The sequence below is a fragment of the Coenobita brevimanus genome, chromosome 62 (assembly GCF_032717465.1).
Source record: "Coenobita brevimanus isolate Jiangsu-jjx chromosome 62, ASM3271746v2, whole genome shotgun sequence".
Taxonomy (NCBI): Eukaryota; Metazoa; Arthropoda; class Malacostraca; order Decapoda; family Coenobitidae; genus Coenobita; species Coenobita brevimanus.
Genome location: NC_137015.1, coordinates 35,157,783 through 35,176,050, shown reverse-complemented (window position 1 = coordinate 35,176,050; position 18,268 = coordinate 35,157,783). Strand labels below are relative to the sequence as shown.

The 18,268-nt window shown below is 41.0% G+C and overlaps 1 protein-coding gene across 1 annotated transcript in view; it reads right to left on the bottom strand.

Annotated features, from left to right (window-relative positions):
- Nf1 (neurofibromin 1) overlaps positions 1–18,268 on the bottom strand; it is a 509,668-nt gene that overhangs the window by 403,599 nt on the left and 87,801 nt on the right. Inside the window, exons 12-15 of the mRNA XM_080275751.1 lie at positions 17,581–17,610; positions 13,620–13,721; positions 8,262–8,455; positions 1,412–1,601 (exon numbers count right to left, since the gene is read on the bottom strand). Coding sequence (XP_080131877.1) covers positions 1,412–1,601; positions 8,262–8,455; positions 13,620–13,721; positions 17,581–17,610 — 516 coding nt within the window. The remainder of the gene's footprint in view (positions 1–1,411; positions 1,602–8,261; positions 8,456–13,619; positions 13,722–17,580; positions 17,611–18,268) is intronic.

Here is an 18,268-nt window from a genome sequence, read left to right as displayed (position 1 = left end):
TAATTAATAAGCATATTGTTAAACATCTTGAATCCAACAACTTAATTAGTGACAGACAATATGGTTTTTGCCACTAAAGATCCACCATTGACATACTCAGTCTCTTAACCCATATCATCCATCAATCAATTGATCTTTTTGGAGAAACTCATGCAGTTGCTCTTGATATCTCTAAAGCTTTCGATAGAGTATGGCACCATTCACTGCTATCCAAACTCCCTTGCTATGGACTAATGTCTTTTGTTCCTTTGATTTCTTCATATCTTAGTGACAGGAAAATAAGAGTAAAAGTATATGATTATTCCAATTTCCACTCAATTAACGCCGGCGTGCCGCAGGGATCAGTTCTGGCGCCAACCCTATTTCTGGTTCATATTAATGATCTCTTATCTGTCACCCACAATCCCATTCACTCATATGCAGATGACTCAACACTACACAGTTCATTCACACTCAGACATCCATTTACAAAGTCTAATATCTCTACCTCACAACTCAGTAATGTACAGCCATCTCCATAAATCAAGATCTAGCTACAATCAGTGAATGGGGACAAAACAACCTTGTCTCTTTTAATGCTAGTAAAACTAAATATATACAGTTTACTAATAGACAGATATTGCCAGATTCGTACATTACCTTCAGTGCTACTAGTATTCCCATCTCCAAAAGTATTCAAATTTTTGGCGTCTCACTTAACAGTGCCCTCAGCTGGACCTCTCATGTCAGATCACTTGCTAAAACCGCCTCAAAGAAACTTGGATTATTGTACAGAGTCCGTAACTTCTTCGCCAATGAGCAGTTAGCTATAATTTATAAGAGTCATGTGCGCTCTCAGTTTGAATATTGCTCACCCTTGTGAAATGATTGTGGGGAGGTTGCATTAAGACAACTAGACAAAATTCAGAACAAAGCTGTTAGAATCATTAACAACCCTGCCATTACATATAAACTACCTCCTCTGCAAGTAAGAAGGAATGTTGCCTCCCTTGCATTATTTTACAGATATTTTTTTGGCAAATGCTCGGACGAAGTTGCGTCCACGGTGCCACCTCTCCATGCCTTCCCTCATGCTACATGGGCATCTGGTAGCACTCATGACTGGAATGTCACTCAGCCATATTGCAGAACTTCTGCCTATCAGAATTCTTTCATTCCCCGAACTGCATCTCTCTGGAACTCACTTCCCCAGGGTTGTTTCCCTCCGAATTTCAACCCACAACTGTTCAAGTCTAACTGTTACAGATATTTTATGAACAGAGGACACCAGTAATCTGGGGTATTGATTATATATATATTTTTTTACTCATTTGTTTTTCCGTCCTCCACTGTTAAAAAAAAAAAAAAAAAAATCTGAAAGTCACCAAAACTTATCCAGCAGACTTTAAACAAACTGGTCCAATACTCATACCTCAAGCTTAATATGAGCCTGTTTGCAGATGGCAATGTGTGCGCCAATGTTGCAGTTGGCGTAGTCTTTGTGGCGGAGGAGGAAGGCATTGCGGCACACCAGGATGTCTCTCAGCCACTTCAGTATTTCGGTGTAATTTACTATCTGGTGCTGGATCAGTTTCTGGGATATGGAGAACAGCACCTGCGAACTAAGATTGGAAGCCAGTATCAGTAGGGCTTCTAGTGGCTCACCAGTGAACATCATCTGACCAATGAGAAAGAATTATTTTAAGATCCTATGCTCTGAAGTGCTACCTGTATAACATTTAACCAAACATCCTGACTTATTTATCATTAGATTTTCATAAAACAGCATTCCCCTTATAGAATTAACTCCTTTTGAAGCTGTCTAGTATGGCTTCAACAGGTAACGAAAAATTCAAACTGATGGATGGCCTAAACCAATTACTCTCCTAAGCTCTGCAAACTCATCTCATGCAATATAGAACAAAGTTGTCAAAGTAAATGCTGAAAAGACTTTTCTACACAAACCTAACTGAACTTCAAACACATCTACCCATGTATCCAGCAATCCATTATCCAATCCACAGTGACCCATAAGAAGCACCTGGCACCTGGTTAGGATATTCAGTCAACAGTTAAGAAAAGCGAACCAATCATTCACCTCAAAGCACTATCATGTGAGCAATACAGTCAAACCACACCCAGAACATGAATCCTTCAGAGCTACATACAGTATGCCCTCATTATACAAGAGTGATGCATCACTGCAATTGTATAGGCGATCTATTAAAAAAAAAAAAAATGCTGAAATGTTACAACTGTATAAGCAAATGATCACATAAGTTGATAGTAGCAATGGGGGCCTGCTGTATTACTGGAGCACCTTTATCTGCCAGGCATCCTTTTGCTAGGCCTGTGCAAGTACATTCATTAACATTCCTGACTCATCTGATTTCCAAAAGCATGCTGATGAACTCCTCTGAGTCGCTGTGCCTATATGCAAATAACATTTTGTACAAAGATATCTTTATCTGTTAAGTCTGTGGCAGACCCCTCACAGTATGGGGAGTGAACTTCAAGTCCAATTTTTCTCCCTCAACCTAAACAACTTCAGTAAGGTTAACAAACCTGCCTTACAAAAACTAAACGAATCTCACACACACTACCTACCCTATGCACATACAACAAGTGCTCAATTATAGTACAAAGCTATGATGAGTGGAGGTAAAAAGTAGCTTTAAATGAAGCAAATGTAAGAGAGAGCATCTGGTTCATGTGAGAAAGAGAGAGAGAGAGAGAGAGAGAGTGTGTGTGTGTGTGTGTGTATGTGTGTGTGTGTCTCACTTCACATTTCATGGCAATTTTAATATAAATCAGAGGAACTTTCAGTGATAAACTGAGGCTTATTCACTAGCAAATTAATAATGGAACGGTTTTAAATGAATCAACTTAAACCCCTTGGCTGCGTCCAGCATTCCAGAAATGCCGATCAGTAGACTGCATCGTACATTCCGGAAGAATGGCAAGAAATTTCCACAAAATTTTGTGCGTTATTTTAACATGGCGCATGCATATGCGCTCTGAGTGGGAGGGAGGGGTACTACCTGAGTAACGCAGTGGCTGCCACAGTCTCAGTATGCATCTGGCTGTCGTGGAGTCAAGACCTACCTCCCAAGCCTCTGAAAACCCCCAAACCTCCACCGCCCAACTGGGCGGGATTCGTGGCCAAACAATGAAAAGGCGTTTGATTTCTCTGAAAAGGTGGTTCTGGGGGAGAATAGCATCAGGAGAAGGAAAAGTCAAAAGAACATAAGGTGAAATGTGGTGCATCCACGACTGCTACACATGTAACCTCGACCTCATAATCACAGCCCCAAAGATGCCACTCCAAGCATCTGGCCCTGCCAAAGTGGCAAACTGCTTTTCGAGGGTAACACCGACATCGAGAGTGAATATGACCCAGATGACCCAATGACAAGTGCTGAGGGCGGGGCCAGTGATGATGTTGCAGAAACACATGCAATAGAGAGTGCCTGGGATGACAGTGATGTTGAAGTAGCGGGGAGGCGATGCAGGGAGAGACGACACTGCCACCAACGTTGCCACTTCCAGCACCACACCAAGCAATGCACCAGGGAAGAGAAAACTTTACTTCACTTGTGGTTATACTACGTATTTCCATAAAGTCTATAGTAACTGCCCATGTGTAAACAGATGCTACTGGTGGCCTATCTGTTCACTCAAGTAAATGCTTGGTAAAAAAAAAAAAAAAAAATGGGTAAAATCAAACCAGAGTGGCTAAAAATGTTATATTATATTATGAATTATTATTTTTCTTTTGATTAGTGATTATTTCCATAAAAATAAGTGAAGTCATGTGGTACATTTTTTCTCTGCTGAGTCAGCAGAATGTTGGAGGCTTTGAAAATGCATAGCAAAGCAAAGATATGAATAATAAATGGAATTATATCAATAAGTGTTATAAATATAAGTGCTAATATTAGTCTTTCATGAGGTTTTATAAAGTCTGTCTTGACCGCCCACATGTACACAGATGCTACTAGTCACTCACGTATATGCTATGTAAAAATATGTAGGTCAAATAAAATGAGTGGGTAAAAGTGTAACAGAATTTTATAATACGTTCTGAATCATTTTTATGAATTTGTGAATATTTCTACAAAAATTTCTTGAGGTAAACTGCTGAGTCAGCAAAGTGTTAGCGACTGCTATAATGCGTAGCAAGGCAACGAGGTGAATGATAAATGGCATCATATCAACAACTTTATAAAAATAAGTGCTGATAAAAACCTTTCACAAAGTTTTATGAAGCCCGTAATGACTGTCCACATGCACACAGACGCTACTGATACCTTTTCACTCATGTAAATGCTAAGTAAAAATCCATCCATCCATCATCCAATCCTATGCTGCCCCATGAGAAGAGTAAGAGCCCGGGACTAAGCAGATTGGTCCTGACATTTAAGATGAGAGTGAAAATACGAGGGTCAAATCAAACCAAAGTGGTTTAAAGTGTTATTTAACATTCTAATATAGTGGTAGGTTGGGGCGCTTGTCATCCACTCACTCAATGTAGTGCAGCTTTCTGGTGTCTGCCCTTTACTCTCCTCCAGCCTTCTTTCCTTCCATCCTCTTCTGTCTTTCTTTCCTTCATTCTTTCCTCGTCCTTTTGCCTGTGGGTGACTCTGCAATGAGTGACAAGCCAAATGGTTTCCCGTACACCAGCAAACCATTTACTATGCCGGGCGGACACCATATAACCAAATTTGGGCACCTGGTGGTTTAGTGGGTAATTACAGCACTCCAATCAGACTGAGCCAGTGAAGGTTTATATCCAAGGATTGATTGGGGTTTACTGCTCACGTAATGCCACTCAGGGATGAGTGAGGCTGGTCACTCTCATCTTAAATGCCAAGGACAGCTTGCCTAGCCCCGGGCTCCTACGCTCCTCATGGGGCAACGTAGGATTGGATGATGGATAGATGGATGGATATTCTGAATCATGTTTATATAAGTAAATTAGTTATTATTTCTACAAAGATAAGTGAAGTCATGTGGTACGTTGCTGAGTTAGCGAAGTGTTAGTGATTGCAAAAATGTGGAGGAAGGCAAAGAAATGAATAATAAATGACACTGTCAATTTTTCATTCATTCATTCATCATCTAATCCTGTGCTGCCCCATGAGGAGCACAGGAGCCCGGGGCTAGGCAAGTTGGTCCTGAAGGTAAGAGTGAACAGTCTCACTCATCCCTGAGTAGCATTACGTGAGCAATAAACCCCAACCACCCCTTGGATATAAACCTGCACCAGTTCAATCAGGTTGGAGCACCGTAATTACACACTAAATCACGTGGCGTCATAATCTGGTTATATGGTTATACTCTCCTCCATCCTTCTCTCCTTTCATCCCCTTCTGTCATTCTTTCCTTCATTCTTTTCTCATCCTTCTGCCTAAGGGTGACTTTATGCTCCCCCTTCTGTCTTTCTTTCCTTCATTCTTTCCTCTTCCTTTTGCCTGTGGATGACTATACACTGAGTGACAAGCCAAATGGTTTTCTGTACACCAGGAAACCATTTACTACACTGGGTGGAAACCATACAACCAGATTTTGGCACCTGGTGGCTTAGTGGGTAATTACAGCGCTCCAATTGGATTGAGCTGGTGAAGGTTTGTATCCAAGAGGTGGTTGGGGTTTACTGCTCATGTAACGCCACCCAGGGATGAGTGAGGCTGGTCACTCTCATCTTGAATGTCAGGAGAAACTTGCCTAGCCCCGGGCTCCTATGCTCCTCATGGGGCAACGCAGGATTGGATGATGGATGGATGATTATATGTTTTATAAAAATAAGAGCTAATAAAAGTCTTTCATGAAGTACAGTAATGTAAGTGAATTAGTGATTATTTCTACCAAGGTATGTGAAGTTATGTGGTACATTGCTGAGTTAACAAAGTGTTCTAGCAGTTGTGAAAGCGTGCAGCAAGGCAATGACATGAATAATGAATAGCTTTATATCTATAAGTTTTTAAAAAAATAAGTGATAATAAAAGTCTCTGATGAAGTTTTATAGAGTTTGTAATGATTTTCCTCACATCACTACTGTTTCACTAAAATCTAGGGTAAACTCTATGGAATGTAGCAATAAAATCATATAAGACTGGCTAGAAGGGTTTTTTGTATATATATATCATTGTACTTGTTGTGATAAGGCAATGTGGCTGTAACCCTATTTAGCACGAAAAGAATCTCACAGTTTGTTCGTTAGAGGCGGCGATTTCTGCCGTGCTGGGCCACTTCCCACGTCAGACGGGCACAAACACTTTGTTGTCTCTTAAAGCATTCTTCGGACTGGGAGTACCCATGTACATCCAAGGAAAGTTCCGCCTTATACACCTGCCTGTCAGTTCAGACCTTTATGCATGAGACAACCACTAGTGAAGCAGTAGCCATGTAGTGCCCGGAAACGATAATGAGTTGTATTTTGTTTATTTTATGACCAGAAGTTCGGTTAAGTGAGAGAGCGTGGCCAAAGTATAGCTATTTCCATGCGAACGTGATCAGAACGTAGATTAAGTTACCTAGATGCTAAGTCTTTTTTTTTTCCCTACTGTAATTACGTCTCTTAATAATATAAAAACTCGAGTGAGAAGGAACATGTGCCTATGATCACGTACTCCAGCATAATGTATGCGTGCGCAAAGTGGTGTAAGGCACGATGATTTTTCATTGTTTTTCCGATGCAAGTGTATAGAGAGAGGTGTTGGTGACTGATTATTGTAACTAAGGAATGTCATTTTTGGGGGGTAATCGATTGTAAGGGGAAAGACATCACACTGAGCCTTATCACGAGTCTATAGTAATGAAAATTTTAAACTGCGTAAGCAGTCATCCTCCCCGCCCCCTTTCCACCACACAAGACCAGTGTGTTTCACTCGCTCATCAGCTGTGAAACGTGGCAGATGGTCGGTACTGTCGTCATCCCCCCCCCCCCAAAGGAATTCTGAAGTGTGTAACAATCACGCGAGGTGACGCCATTAGCCTTTGGAAAAGCGAGTCTGTGTTCCCGTTCACCTCCCTTATATTTCTTGAGCTGGATTGTGAGTGGGTCAAAGTGTGGAGGTCAGTCCCAGTGAGTGAGTCATAGTCCCAGTGTGGAGGTCAAGGTTCCAGTGTGGAAGACAAGAATATTAGAAGACTGGACCAGTGAACTATGAGCTCAGAAGGACTATCATGGAAAGCCACATTGGACTGAACTTGGGGCAAAGGAGCTAAGTTTTCTTTTTGGATTTTGATACGAGGGCCATATGATGTTGAGTAACGTGCCAATTGATTCAGGATTATTCTGCAAGGCTTGCAGATGGGAAGATTTCTACCCTTTTTTTGAGGTTTGTTAATACATATTTCCTCCCACTCAAACGTTACTGTTTGTATAACCCTTGAGAACTGGCGGTAGAGTTGACCTAGTAGCTAGTTAATGTGTAACCCAGGAGCATTTTGGGAAATTGCGAAGGTTGGGCTTGGGTTGGCCGAGTTGGAGACTGACCCCATCATTTTGGCATGCAACCACTCTTAATTTGACCACCTGAAAAGTAATAAAAGCAACCGAAGAGGCCGCTATTGGGAGACAGTCTCCATCAATCTGAGTTCCCGACTGCTCCAGCATGCAGTAGTCCTCACCAGTAACTTGATTTTTGCTCCCTTTTGACCACGCAAAAGTCTGGATCGCAGAAGTGCCAGTACAGCCAAACACTCAAATGTCTGGTACCACTGTGTGGGAGGGGAGAGGTTTAGGGAGGAGAAAGGATGGGGGAGCTGATAGCTAATATCCCTCCCTCTTCCATCCTCATCCTTCTCACACAGTTACCAGATAGACGAATGTTGGCTACTGCTCCGCTACCTCTTGTCTCACATTTACTATTTGGAAGCGGTGAGCCAGTGTATAACGCGGAACTTTCCTCGGGTGTACATGCAGTTTGTTGCAAATGATAGTAGAAAGACTGAGGTTTGTCTGACAAAAATTTTAGCTTTTAAGATTAAGGTCAAGCAAGTTAAAACACGAGTTGAAAACACGCCATTTTATCCTGTTTCTCCGCACTAAACACATGGGTTGTCATCATGGCCACTGCAGCCAAAGGGTTAACTGCGGAACAGCTACAGTACATCACGCTGGGTTGCTCTGAAGCCTTCAATAATGTTTCAAGAAACCTCATCATAATGCACAGCCAACACATATTCTTCTTCTGTGGTGTCATGGTTCCATTAATAGCTAGTCCACACAAGACTTATTTTTACAGGGTGTCCATCAAATAACATTCCAGCCTTACCTGACATCCCAGAACGTGTTGATGGGTGCTTCAGGGTTCCACATTTCAATCTTCTCTGGCTGGTGTAGGACGAGCAAGGCCTCCATGGCCTCGGCAGCCACATCAGGCATGGAGGGGTTGTGTACCAGTGATACAAGACCATTGATCAGCTCCAGGGTCGAACTCTGGATCTCATGGCCTGCCTTACCCTGGTTCTGAAAAAAAAGGGTAGTTCGGATTTATGGCAAAAAAAAGGAAATGAAAAGGTGAACGAAATAAAGACAATGTGAATGAGAGAGAGAGAGAGAGAGAGAGAGAGAGAGAGAGAGAGAGAGACACACACACACACACACACACACACACACACACACACACACACACACACACACACACACAAACACACACACACACACACACACACACACACACAGATAAACAGACACAGACACACACTACATGGTACTACATTAACCTTCTCATGACCAAATGATACCAGCTGTGTCCAACCGTGGTCAAGCATTTTGCACACACACCCTTGTCGAGCAGGACCTCACAAACCTCACTAAACCAAATCCTCCTGTACAACCATGTGCCAAAAGTTTACAATTATATGCTCTTCTGCCTACAGTTTTCTGGCTTCATCCATACTTCTTTTCCCCCAGTACTCTTGAGAAGCTGGAAGTAGAAGACTACCTGAGGCAAAATAAAGTTACTGTATATCACTAAATTTTTTCTTCATTACACTTTCTGAAATAGTATCCAGTTCACCTTAAGTGGGTCCTACGATAATCTGAATCATCACCATGGGTCCTCCAAGGCTGAGGGACAGCAGGTATTCATGGACACTTTCTTGAGGTCACCAGGAACAGGTGCCAACTGATAAAAGGTGCGCTACAGTGAGGTGGCAGGAGAGCAATGCCCCTCTGCTTTTTTTCTGTGTGCAAGTAGCTTGGGGTACATACGCAACTTACTCTTAACTGCATAGCACACTGCATCACTCCAGACAGGGTTTTGATCCTTTTTCTGAATGAATGTGAGGGTCTGGTCCATCATTCCTAAAAATTTCTAATGAGTCTTTAGATCCAACAATAGTGCTACTTCCTCCTCCTTCCACCTCTTCAACACCTTCCTCTCCTTATGCCACCTGCTCTTTCATTTCCATCAGCACCTCGTTGGAATTATTCTTGGTGTGGGCATTGAGCACCTCCTGAATGTCTTCCTCACCCACCTCTTCGAACTACACCTCGAGGGAGAGGTGAATGACGTCCCTGCGGATCTGCCAGACAAGAGCAGGGTTGTGGAGTTGGTGATAATATTTCCTGACTCCAACTCCAACTCCAGAAATTTTACAAGTACGACTCTGACTTCGACTTGAACATATACTGTACTAATAATATGGCATATGGACATGATGCAGGTAATTGAATAATACAGTAAAACCTTGATATAACAGACTTCAATAGACAAGAATTTGCTTTTATCGGAATTAAGGAGCTACCGGACTAAATTCAGAATTCCAATACTATCAACAGGGTTCGAGTAATCGCCAAAATCATACACACACACACCCACACCCACACCGAATGCTGACTATTTGAGAGTGTTGGCCTTGAAATAGACACTCTCCCCTATAACACAGCAAAGACCAGGGTTGGCACCAAAGTGGGTAACCCGGTTTTACCCAACCGGGTTTTTTCAGTAAAACCCACTTGAAAAAAAAACACTATTTTACCCACTTTACTGGTTTTTGTAAAAATAATGTATTTGATAACAGTTTTATTTGATTAAATGGTTTTTATTTGATTAAATGGTTATATTCTTGCATACAATATCAGAAATAAATAATAGCTACTTATTCATATTCTATTTCACTGGTTAAAAAAACACAATATCGCCAAGTATTTACAATATAATATCTTGGAAGCATAATCTCAGTAATTAAAAAAAAAAGCTTATTACATTTCTCATCACCAACATAAGTAAAACATGCTCTTTGTAAATATAAGTGTTGTTCTTTGATTTTTCAAAACTGTTCATAATACTTCTATTTTTCTAATAGTTTTTATAACCAATATCATTTTCTTTTGAAATGATAATATTTTTGTGTCACAGTAAATTATGGTTCTCGTCATGTTACCTACACAATATAACAAAAGAACTTTTTTTTTCTTTCTTCAAATAAGAATGCAATTCTTTGCCTCAATGATAAAATAAAAATGACACTTCACTTCTAAATGACTTACCAACATGAAACAACAATATTTCCTGAAAAATAATAACATTATTCCTTACTGCAATTTCAAAAAATCAGGTCAAAGTTTTCTTCATCTCAAGAATATTTTTACATTGCTTTCCTTCTCAGCAGAATCAGTTTTTATACGTCCGCATGTAATGTGGTCGTATTATGCTGTCGACCCTGTGTGTGTATTTACCTATTTGTAGTATACAGGAATTGAGTGATGCTCATGTTGTCCTGTCTCCATATCCACATTTATCTAGTTTACTTTTACACACATGAATGTTTTTCTCCTGCACCGCCTTTTTGTCTAAGTCGTTCCAAATACTTATGTATTTACCCAATATACCTAATTGAGATACACACGAAATATGCTATGCTCGTGGGTTCCCATCGCTGTTTCTCAGTAAGTCAAATTTAGCTTTAAACTCGTTTAAGTTTTTAGACTGGATGATCTCTTTGTCCAGGCTATTCCATAAATCTATACTTCTGTAAGGAAAGCTATATTTCTTGATATCCTTCAAGCAGCTTGACTTATTCAGTTTCATTCCGTGTCCTCTTGTTGCTCTCTTATCCCATAAAAACAGATCTTCTCGGTCAATTTTATCTACTCCCACCATAGTCCTGAACACTGCAATCATGTCTCCCCTCTTTCTCCTTTCCTCTAAGGAAGGCAAATCCAGCTTTTCCAGCCTCTCTCTGTATGACAGCTCTGCCAGACTGGGGACCATTTTGGTTGCTGTTCTTTGTATTCTCTCAATCTTGTTTATATCTTTCTTTTTGTGTGGGGACCACACTACCGCTGCATATTCTAACCTGGGGTGGATCATGGCCACTATCAATTTTTTCATCATCTCCTCATCCATATAATGAAATGCTACTCTTATGTTAGTCAGGAGTTTATAAGTCTCTCTAACTATCTTATTAATGTGCTTTTCAGGTGACAAACTATCTTGGACCTGCACTCCTAAGTCTTTCTCTTCTCTCATTTTAGTGATTAATTCATTACCCAACAAATAATTCATTGATGGCCGCCTCCTGGTACTTTTACCCATATCCAATATTTTACATTTCTTTACATTAAATTTCATTTCCAACTTCTGGCTCCAATGTGTGTGTGTGTGTGTGTGTGTGTGTGTGTGTGTGTGTGTGTGTGTGTGTGTGTGTGTGTGTGTGTGTGTGTGTGTGTGTGTGTGTAAACAAGCTGGAGGCCAAAATTCTTGGCAGATTTGGTTCAAATTTGGGATGATCATTTATCTTATACAGAGGAAGGCTGTTACTGATTTGGTGCATGCATGCTGTGTAGCAGGCAGCCTAGGGATAACAGCCAAACAGGTCAAAACATGATTGTGTTCATTTCCCCTCATTCAAATAGCTGTGTGAAAAATAAGATTTTATTGGGCTATTCATAATAATGTATAGCAGACACATTATTTTATTAAAATTTAAGATAAACTTTGAAAAAACCCACTTTTGCCCTGTTTTGGGGGGTATTTTGTGAGAAAAAAAAAAAAAAAAAGTGGGTTGGGCTTCTTAAATTTTTTTTTTTTTTTGCCAACCCTACCAAAGACCAGTGCATTTCATGTTAAAACTTAATTTTTGGTGAATATTTTTGTCCAAAATTGCCTAATCAGCACCCCTTCAGACCAACAATGACAGTGTGTCAAATGGATCATCTGTCTAACACCATTCTGACTCATTTTGCATCATCATGCATGAAGGGGTTAATTGCAATTTTACTTAAACAATATTTTCAACAATCACCTCCGAGAATCTCATTCGGACGCGGTAACGCATGCAAGCTAAATTGGCTGGCCAGAGTTTAAAGTGGCTGTGATCACTGCTTTTTGTTCTATTTTGTGCATGAAAGGCCATGAAACACCATTGTTATCACCAAACAACAGTGCATGTTCTTAATAAATAGTGCAGTGTGCAAAATTTAGTATAGTGACAATTTTTTGTGCATGAAATACTGAAACTTAAGACTTGGAAAGCATGTCAACCTTACCTAACAATCATCCCCGTTAGGGGCCTCTGGTCTTGCATGAAAGTCCACTATTGATATTGCCAAATAAAAGTCCAAGTGCTTAACAAACAGTGCAGTGTGCAATATTACATGAAGTGATACTTTTTATATGTGAAATGCTGAAACTCGTGACTTGTAAATTGTGTCAACCTCTCGTAACCACCAGCCCTTCTAAGCCTCTACACAAGTGACTGAGCCACGATGCCTGCTCAGTGTTTACGTTGGCTGTGATTGTTGCCTTTAGTTTTGTTTTGTGCATGAAAGGCCACTGAAACACCATTGCTATTGCGAAATACTAGTGCATGTACGTAATAAATAGTGCACTGTGAGATATTAAGTGAAGTGATAATATATCTTTTTTGTGAAATGGTCAACCAGGCCCTACAACTGTCCCCCATCCTGGGGGAGGGGGACCCTTAGTGACACCTCATATCAGCATATGGCAAATTTCAGGTGGGTGGCAAAGGTTTTTTAGGTCATTTTAGACTTCACGGTCGAGTTCACCCTCCCTAACCCCATTGAACCCACATTATATTGACCTCATTATGCAATAATTCGTCATGCAACAGGTCTTCACTTGATGCAACCCTATTGCATAATTAGGCTGCACTGTACTGGCTTTCCCATTCTGCTACTGAATGTGCCATTTAGGATAATTATATCTAATACTCACAACTGTTCCAATATCAATCCATCAAAACTTAGGGGATTAACACTTTAACATTCCTAACAATATTTTAAGTCATGGCTGTCTCCTTGGAATGTCGGCTTTTCTACATAATGACTACCGCAAATCTGAAGAACTGGAATATCAACTTTACAGGTGGAACTGGAGTGCTCATATTTATTGGGAAATTTACTAAGAACTTAACAAAAGAACACACACACACACACACACACACACACACACACACACACACATTAGACATAATAAGGATTGGCAGCACTGCAATTGTGATTGCCTCATACATTAAATATGAGAATGTGAGTAGTGTGAATACAATTAAATGAATATAAAATTAAATGGCAAGAATAAAATTAAAAAGATATCCCCAGGCTTAACAGGTAATTAATGGCACTGTACTGCAATAGTGCTGCAATCACACATGCCACTTACATTGAGCATAAGCATGGGGTCAGCATGAATGAGGCGCACCATCCACAGCAGGAGGTTCTTGTAGCTGGGTGCCTCATCAGAGCTCTTGTCCTTGCTCTTCCCCTTATCCTTGATGAATGGCTAGTGAAGATACAGAAAGGATGGGTGTGAGTAAGTCAGAGGGTATGTTAAAACACTTAACATATTATTAATCCCTTCACTCCTGGTTGTGGGGAGGGACATCCTCAAGCAGCAGCACTTATATAAATGGACTGTTCAATAACCTGGTTATGAAGATGCCCTTCAAGTTCACAGAAATGTTTCAACTCTCTATCTTCCAAAAAGGGGATGGTGGACTGCAGGAGGACAACTTCAGCCTGCGGGTCACTGGGTCAACAGTCAGGTGTGTGTGGAGCCAAAACAACAATAACTCCTGATGCCTGCCCCAGTCAGAGTGACAGCCTTCACAGGTTTAATCTCAAAGTGATAACTGGAGTTTTTTCAAACTTATAATATCACCCAAGAATGTCCTAAATTTTGGTAGACAAGTCTCGGCTCTTTACATTTCAAAGATTTCAAAGTAGGAAATATAGGACTGGGTGTTAACAATTTCACCAGTTATCATTACAGTATCGTCCAAAATCAACATTTCCCCCCCATCAGTAAACTATCTATCTATCTATCTATTGCCAGACGCCATAATCCCGTAAGGGGTGGCCATTTGACTTTGAGTTATTTGTTTTACGGGGAGGGGCACTAACCCTCCACCAACCCACTTGTGGACACATAGGGAGCATGTATGGTTTGGTTATATGGTTACCATCCAGCATTGTAAATGGTTTCTTGGCTTACAGGAAACCATTTGGCTTGTCACTCAATGTAAAGTCACCTTTAAAGGAAAGAAAAGCAATAAGAAGTGACAGGAAAGATGGGAGAAATAGGAAGAGAGGAGGGCAAGCACAGAAAAAGAATGATAGAGGTTAACCCTAATTCAGTAGCGCTGTCCAGGATTCCGAATTCAGGCCTACTTTGCGTTGTGGAGGAGACACTCCAAGGCCTACAGTGCTCAGCTACCATGACATCTCAGTTTGTACTGTCCTGTGTGTGTGAGGTGTGTTTGTGTTGCTCCCATTTTTTTCTCGTCTGCTGTAGCCAATTGTCCGGTATTCCGTACAATGCTATTAAAATAGGACCTTGTGAGTGTGCCTAAGAAACATATCCTGTAATGTGTCGAATTTTTTTCCCGGAAAAATAGATTTTTCAGTATTCAGAAAAACTAACTGTATTTTAAAATAGGACCTTGTGAGTGTGCCTATGAAACATATCCTGTAATGCAGGGGGTGCAAAGACAGCTTGTGTGCCCGCCACCTGTACCTGTACTGCAACAGGTGCTGCTTGTCCTTAGGATGAGTGGAAGATGTTCTAATTATTTTATTATTATCATATCTTATCATTTCTTTGCTATAATTCATTATTTATTCCTGTTTTCCACAAATGTCACTGTCATATACTTTGCTACATCCAGTGTATTGGATTTCTAATGTCCACAATTTATTTGCTTTCGTGTTATTTCAATACATTTTTCATTTTTTTTTTTTTATTTCTTTTCTGTAAATATCGAGACTGTTCTGTGTGTGGCAAGCTTGTTGCCCAGGAGGGAGACGAGGAAGATTCCTGCTAGGAGGTGTCCAAAACACAGCCTATTTTGTTCAGCATGGCGCACAGCAACCTGCGTGGCATAAGGCCTAGGGAGGCTGGAGCATATCAGGGGATGTCTGGACTTCATGTGTGGCACAAGTCATCACCATCAGGCAACACTGTGGCTGGCAGTGGTGAAAAGATTACAAGGATGTAGGATTTTTGTCATTTTGACACTTTTTTTTTTTTTTTTTTTAATGTTGTTTTAGTTAAATACATTTAGTTCATGGTTCCTGGAGTTAAGATTAGCATCTAATTTAAGTGAAAATTTTTTAAAATAAACTGTACCATCCGTATATGTACATTTCTACCCCCAAATGTTGTCAGGATTCCAGACATCGCTAGTAGGCACGTGATGCTGACAACGCTACTATTCAAGGGTTAAGGAAGAAGTAGGCAGCACTACATCAAGTGAGTGGATGATGGTTGCCACCACCTACTACTAATCAGTATACTAAAAAAAATATAATAAAAAATAAATAAAAATAAAAAGTTCTCTAATACTCTATACAGGTCCTCTCCCACTTACCAATGGTCGACTTACAAATTTCTGAACTTACGAATTTGTATTTTAAGTAAAATATTCAATAAATTACATGGAATTTCATGAGATATTCAACACTTTATTATGAAACAGGCTTTGTGTTAATGATTTTGCCCAACTGTAGGCCAATGTAAGTGTTCTAAGCACATTTAAAAGGCTTGGCTAGGCTATGATGTTCTGCTGGTTAGGTGTATTAACCTGTTAACTGCTCTATACAGCCTGGGCTGTTCCGAGTGCGACTGCTCAATACAGCCCTGGCTGCGCAGGTGAATATCGAAAATAGTGCCATGGTGACCAAGGCCGACCCATGCAAGCATGTTTGAGCCTTCAAAACTGAAACTGAAAAAGAAAACGAAAACCATACATTCCAATAGAGAATCAGACACTTCGATGTTTATCCATGGCTTTACCAAGGTAAATATTGAGCTAATATTTTGTTACTACATACTTTGGCTTGCGTTCTCTCAATTCCTAAGACAAAATCTGGCCTTTGAGAAATTTCATTTTTACCCCAACGTCTGCGCACCATGGACACCTCCGAAAAACCGCGATGCACAGTTAACAGGTTACATGCATTTCTGACTTACGAAAAAATCAACTTATGAGCAGTTTCTCAGAGCATAACCTGTTCGTAAGTGGGGGGGGACCTTTTACAGGCAACCTAACTTCACACAGCAATTGATGGGAAGTAATTAACTGTTTCTGGCACTTGGCTTAGCTTCCCATCCATATTAAACATCAATTGTAGTACAGCCACTCTAAATACGATAAACTCTCAATTATCTGTCACCACAATACATGTATCTGGCCCAACGCAATATCCAGCACAGCTGTCTTGGCTCTATTAAAGCAATATCCGGCGATTTTTACGCAACATCCGGATGCTGAAACGGGACGCAACCAACGGTCCAATGCAATATCCAGCGTTGAGGGGTCTCAACCGACTCGTAAGCAGTAGCCAACCGGAACAGGAGAAATCCTGAAACTCGGGAGCCAACGAAAATGCCTGCTACACACCAGCCAATCAGAATCCGCCTTACTCAGTGCACCAAGAATACACGTGCGCTCTCACTCTCACCTGTGGACATTGTTCTGTAAAGATGCATCTGTGAGTTCCGCTCTTTTGATCACGTGTTGCAAAACCCTGGTCCTGTTATTAACGCTGTGACATCCTACATTTGATGTAGCGTACTGTACAGAATTGCATTGCAAAGCTAATGGCCTGTCAGTGATCATATCCTAGTGCTCTACTGCTACTGTAAAAATTTTCGTGTACTGTACTATTTATGAGTGTGAGTGCCAACCCCCAGTGCTATTTCTTCTAACACCCAGTGCTGTTACTCCCACCCCCCTGTGCTGTTTCTCCTAACATGCCTCACCTGTGGCCTGAAAGTGCTCTTAATAGTACCGCAGTTGTGAGTCAAAGCTGAGTTTGTGGCTAATGCGGTGGTGCCCTGGCTGGTGCAGGTCCTGCTGGCCTTGTGTTTTGTCCTGGTCCTTCTCTTGATGATGCCTCCACCACCCACTAAGAGAGGTAGTATCATTTTCTCCATGGAGAAAAAGATGAAGATAATTGAGACGATGAAGCAAGGCTGGACCATCACAAAGCTGATGGTGCACTGCGATTGCAACATACCCCAGACCACACTGCAGGATTTGTGGAAGAACAAACATTGCATCAAGATGTTCTTTTAGGGTCAACATGGTGAGACTGCGACAGCACGAATGCACGATGATGGCCAGGCCATGCTTTTGTGAACTCGATAATGCCTGCCTGACGTGGTTTTGACAACAGCGCGCCAGTGGCGGGATTGTGCATCCCGTCGTGCTGAAAGGCTGCTGCCACCATGTTCGCTGAGCAACTGAGGATCACAGATTTTAAGGCATTTGAAAGTTGGTTGACTCAGTTAAAACTTCGACACTGGCTGTCCAGCAAGATGACCTGTGGTGAAGTACTTGATGCAGACACTGAAGAAATAGATGAGTTTTGCACCAAGCTTAAAAACCTGATTGACAAAGAAGAGTTATGTCTCAATCAAGTTTATAATATTGATGAAACTTGTCTGCTCTTCAGGTCTGTGCCGACTCATACCTTGGCTGACGAGAAGTTGATACCTGGTCATAAGTTAAGCAAACAGCGCGTCTCTGTTTTGTGTTGTGCCAATAAAAAAGGCTCCCATCGTCCGAAATCTGTTGTAGCAGGGCACACTAAATAGCCACGCTGTCTCTGGGGGTTAATGGATTGTCTCCCAGCGATATATTTCCACTCGCTGAAGGCTTAGTTTACAGCCAAGATCTTCAAACACTGGTTCTACAATCATCCTGTAAAGGAAATTATTCCTTATCAAAAGGAGAGTCTTGGCCTTGCCCGTGATCAAGTGAAGGCTCTGCTGCTCCCTCATAAAGCTCCTGTTCATCCTTCTGAGAC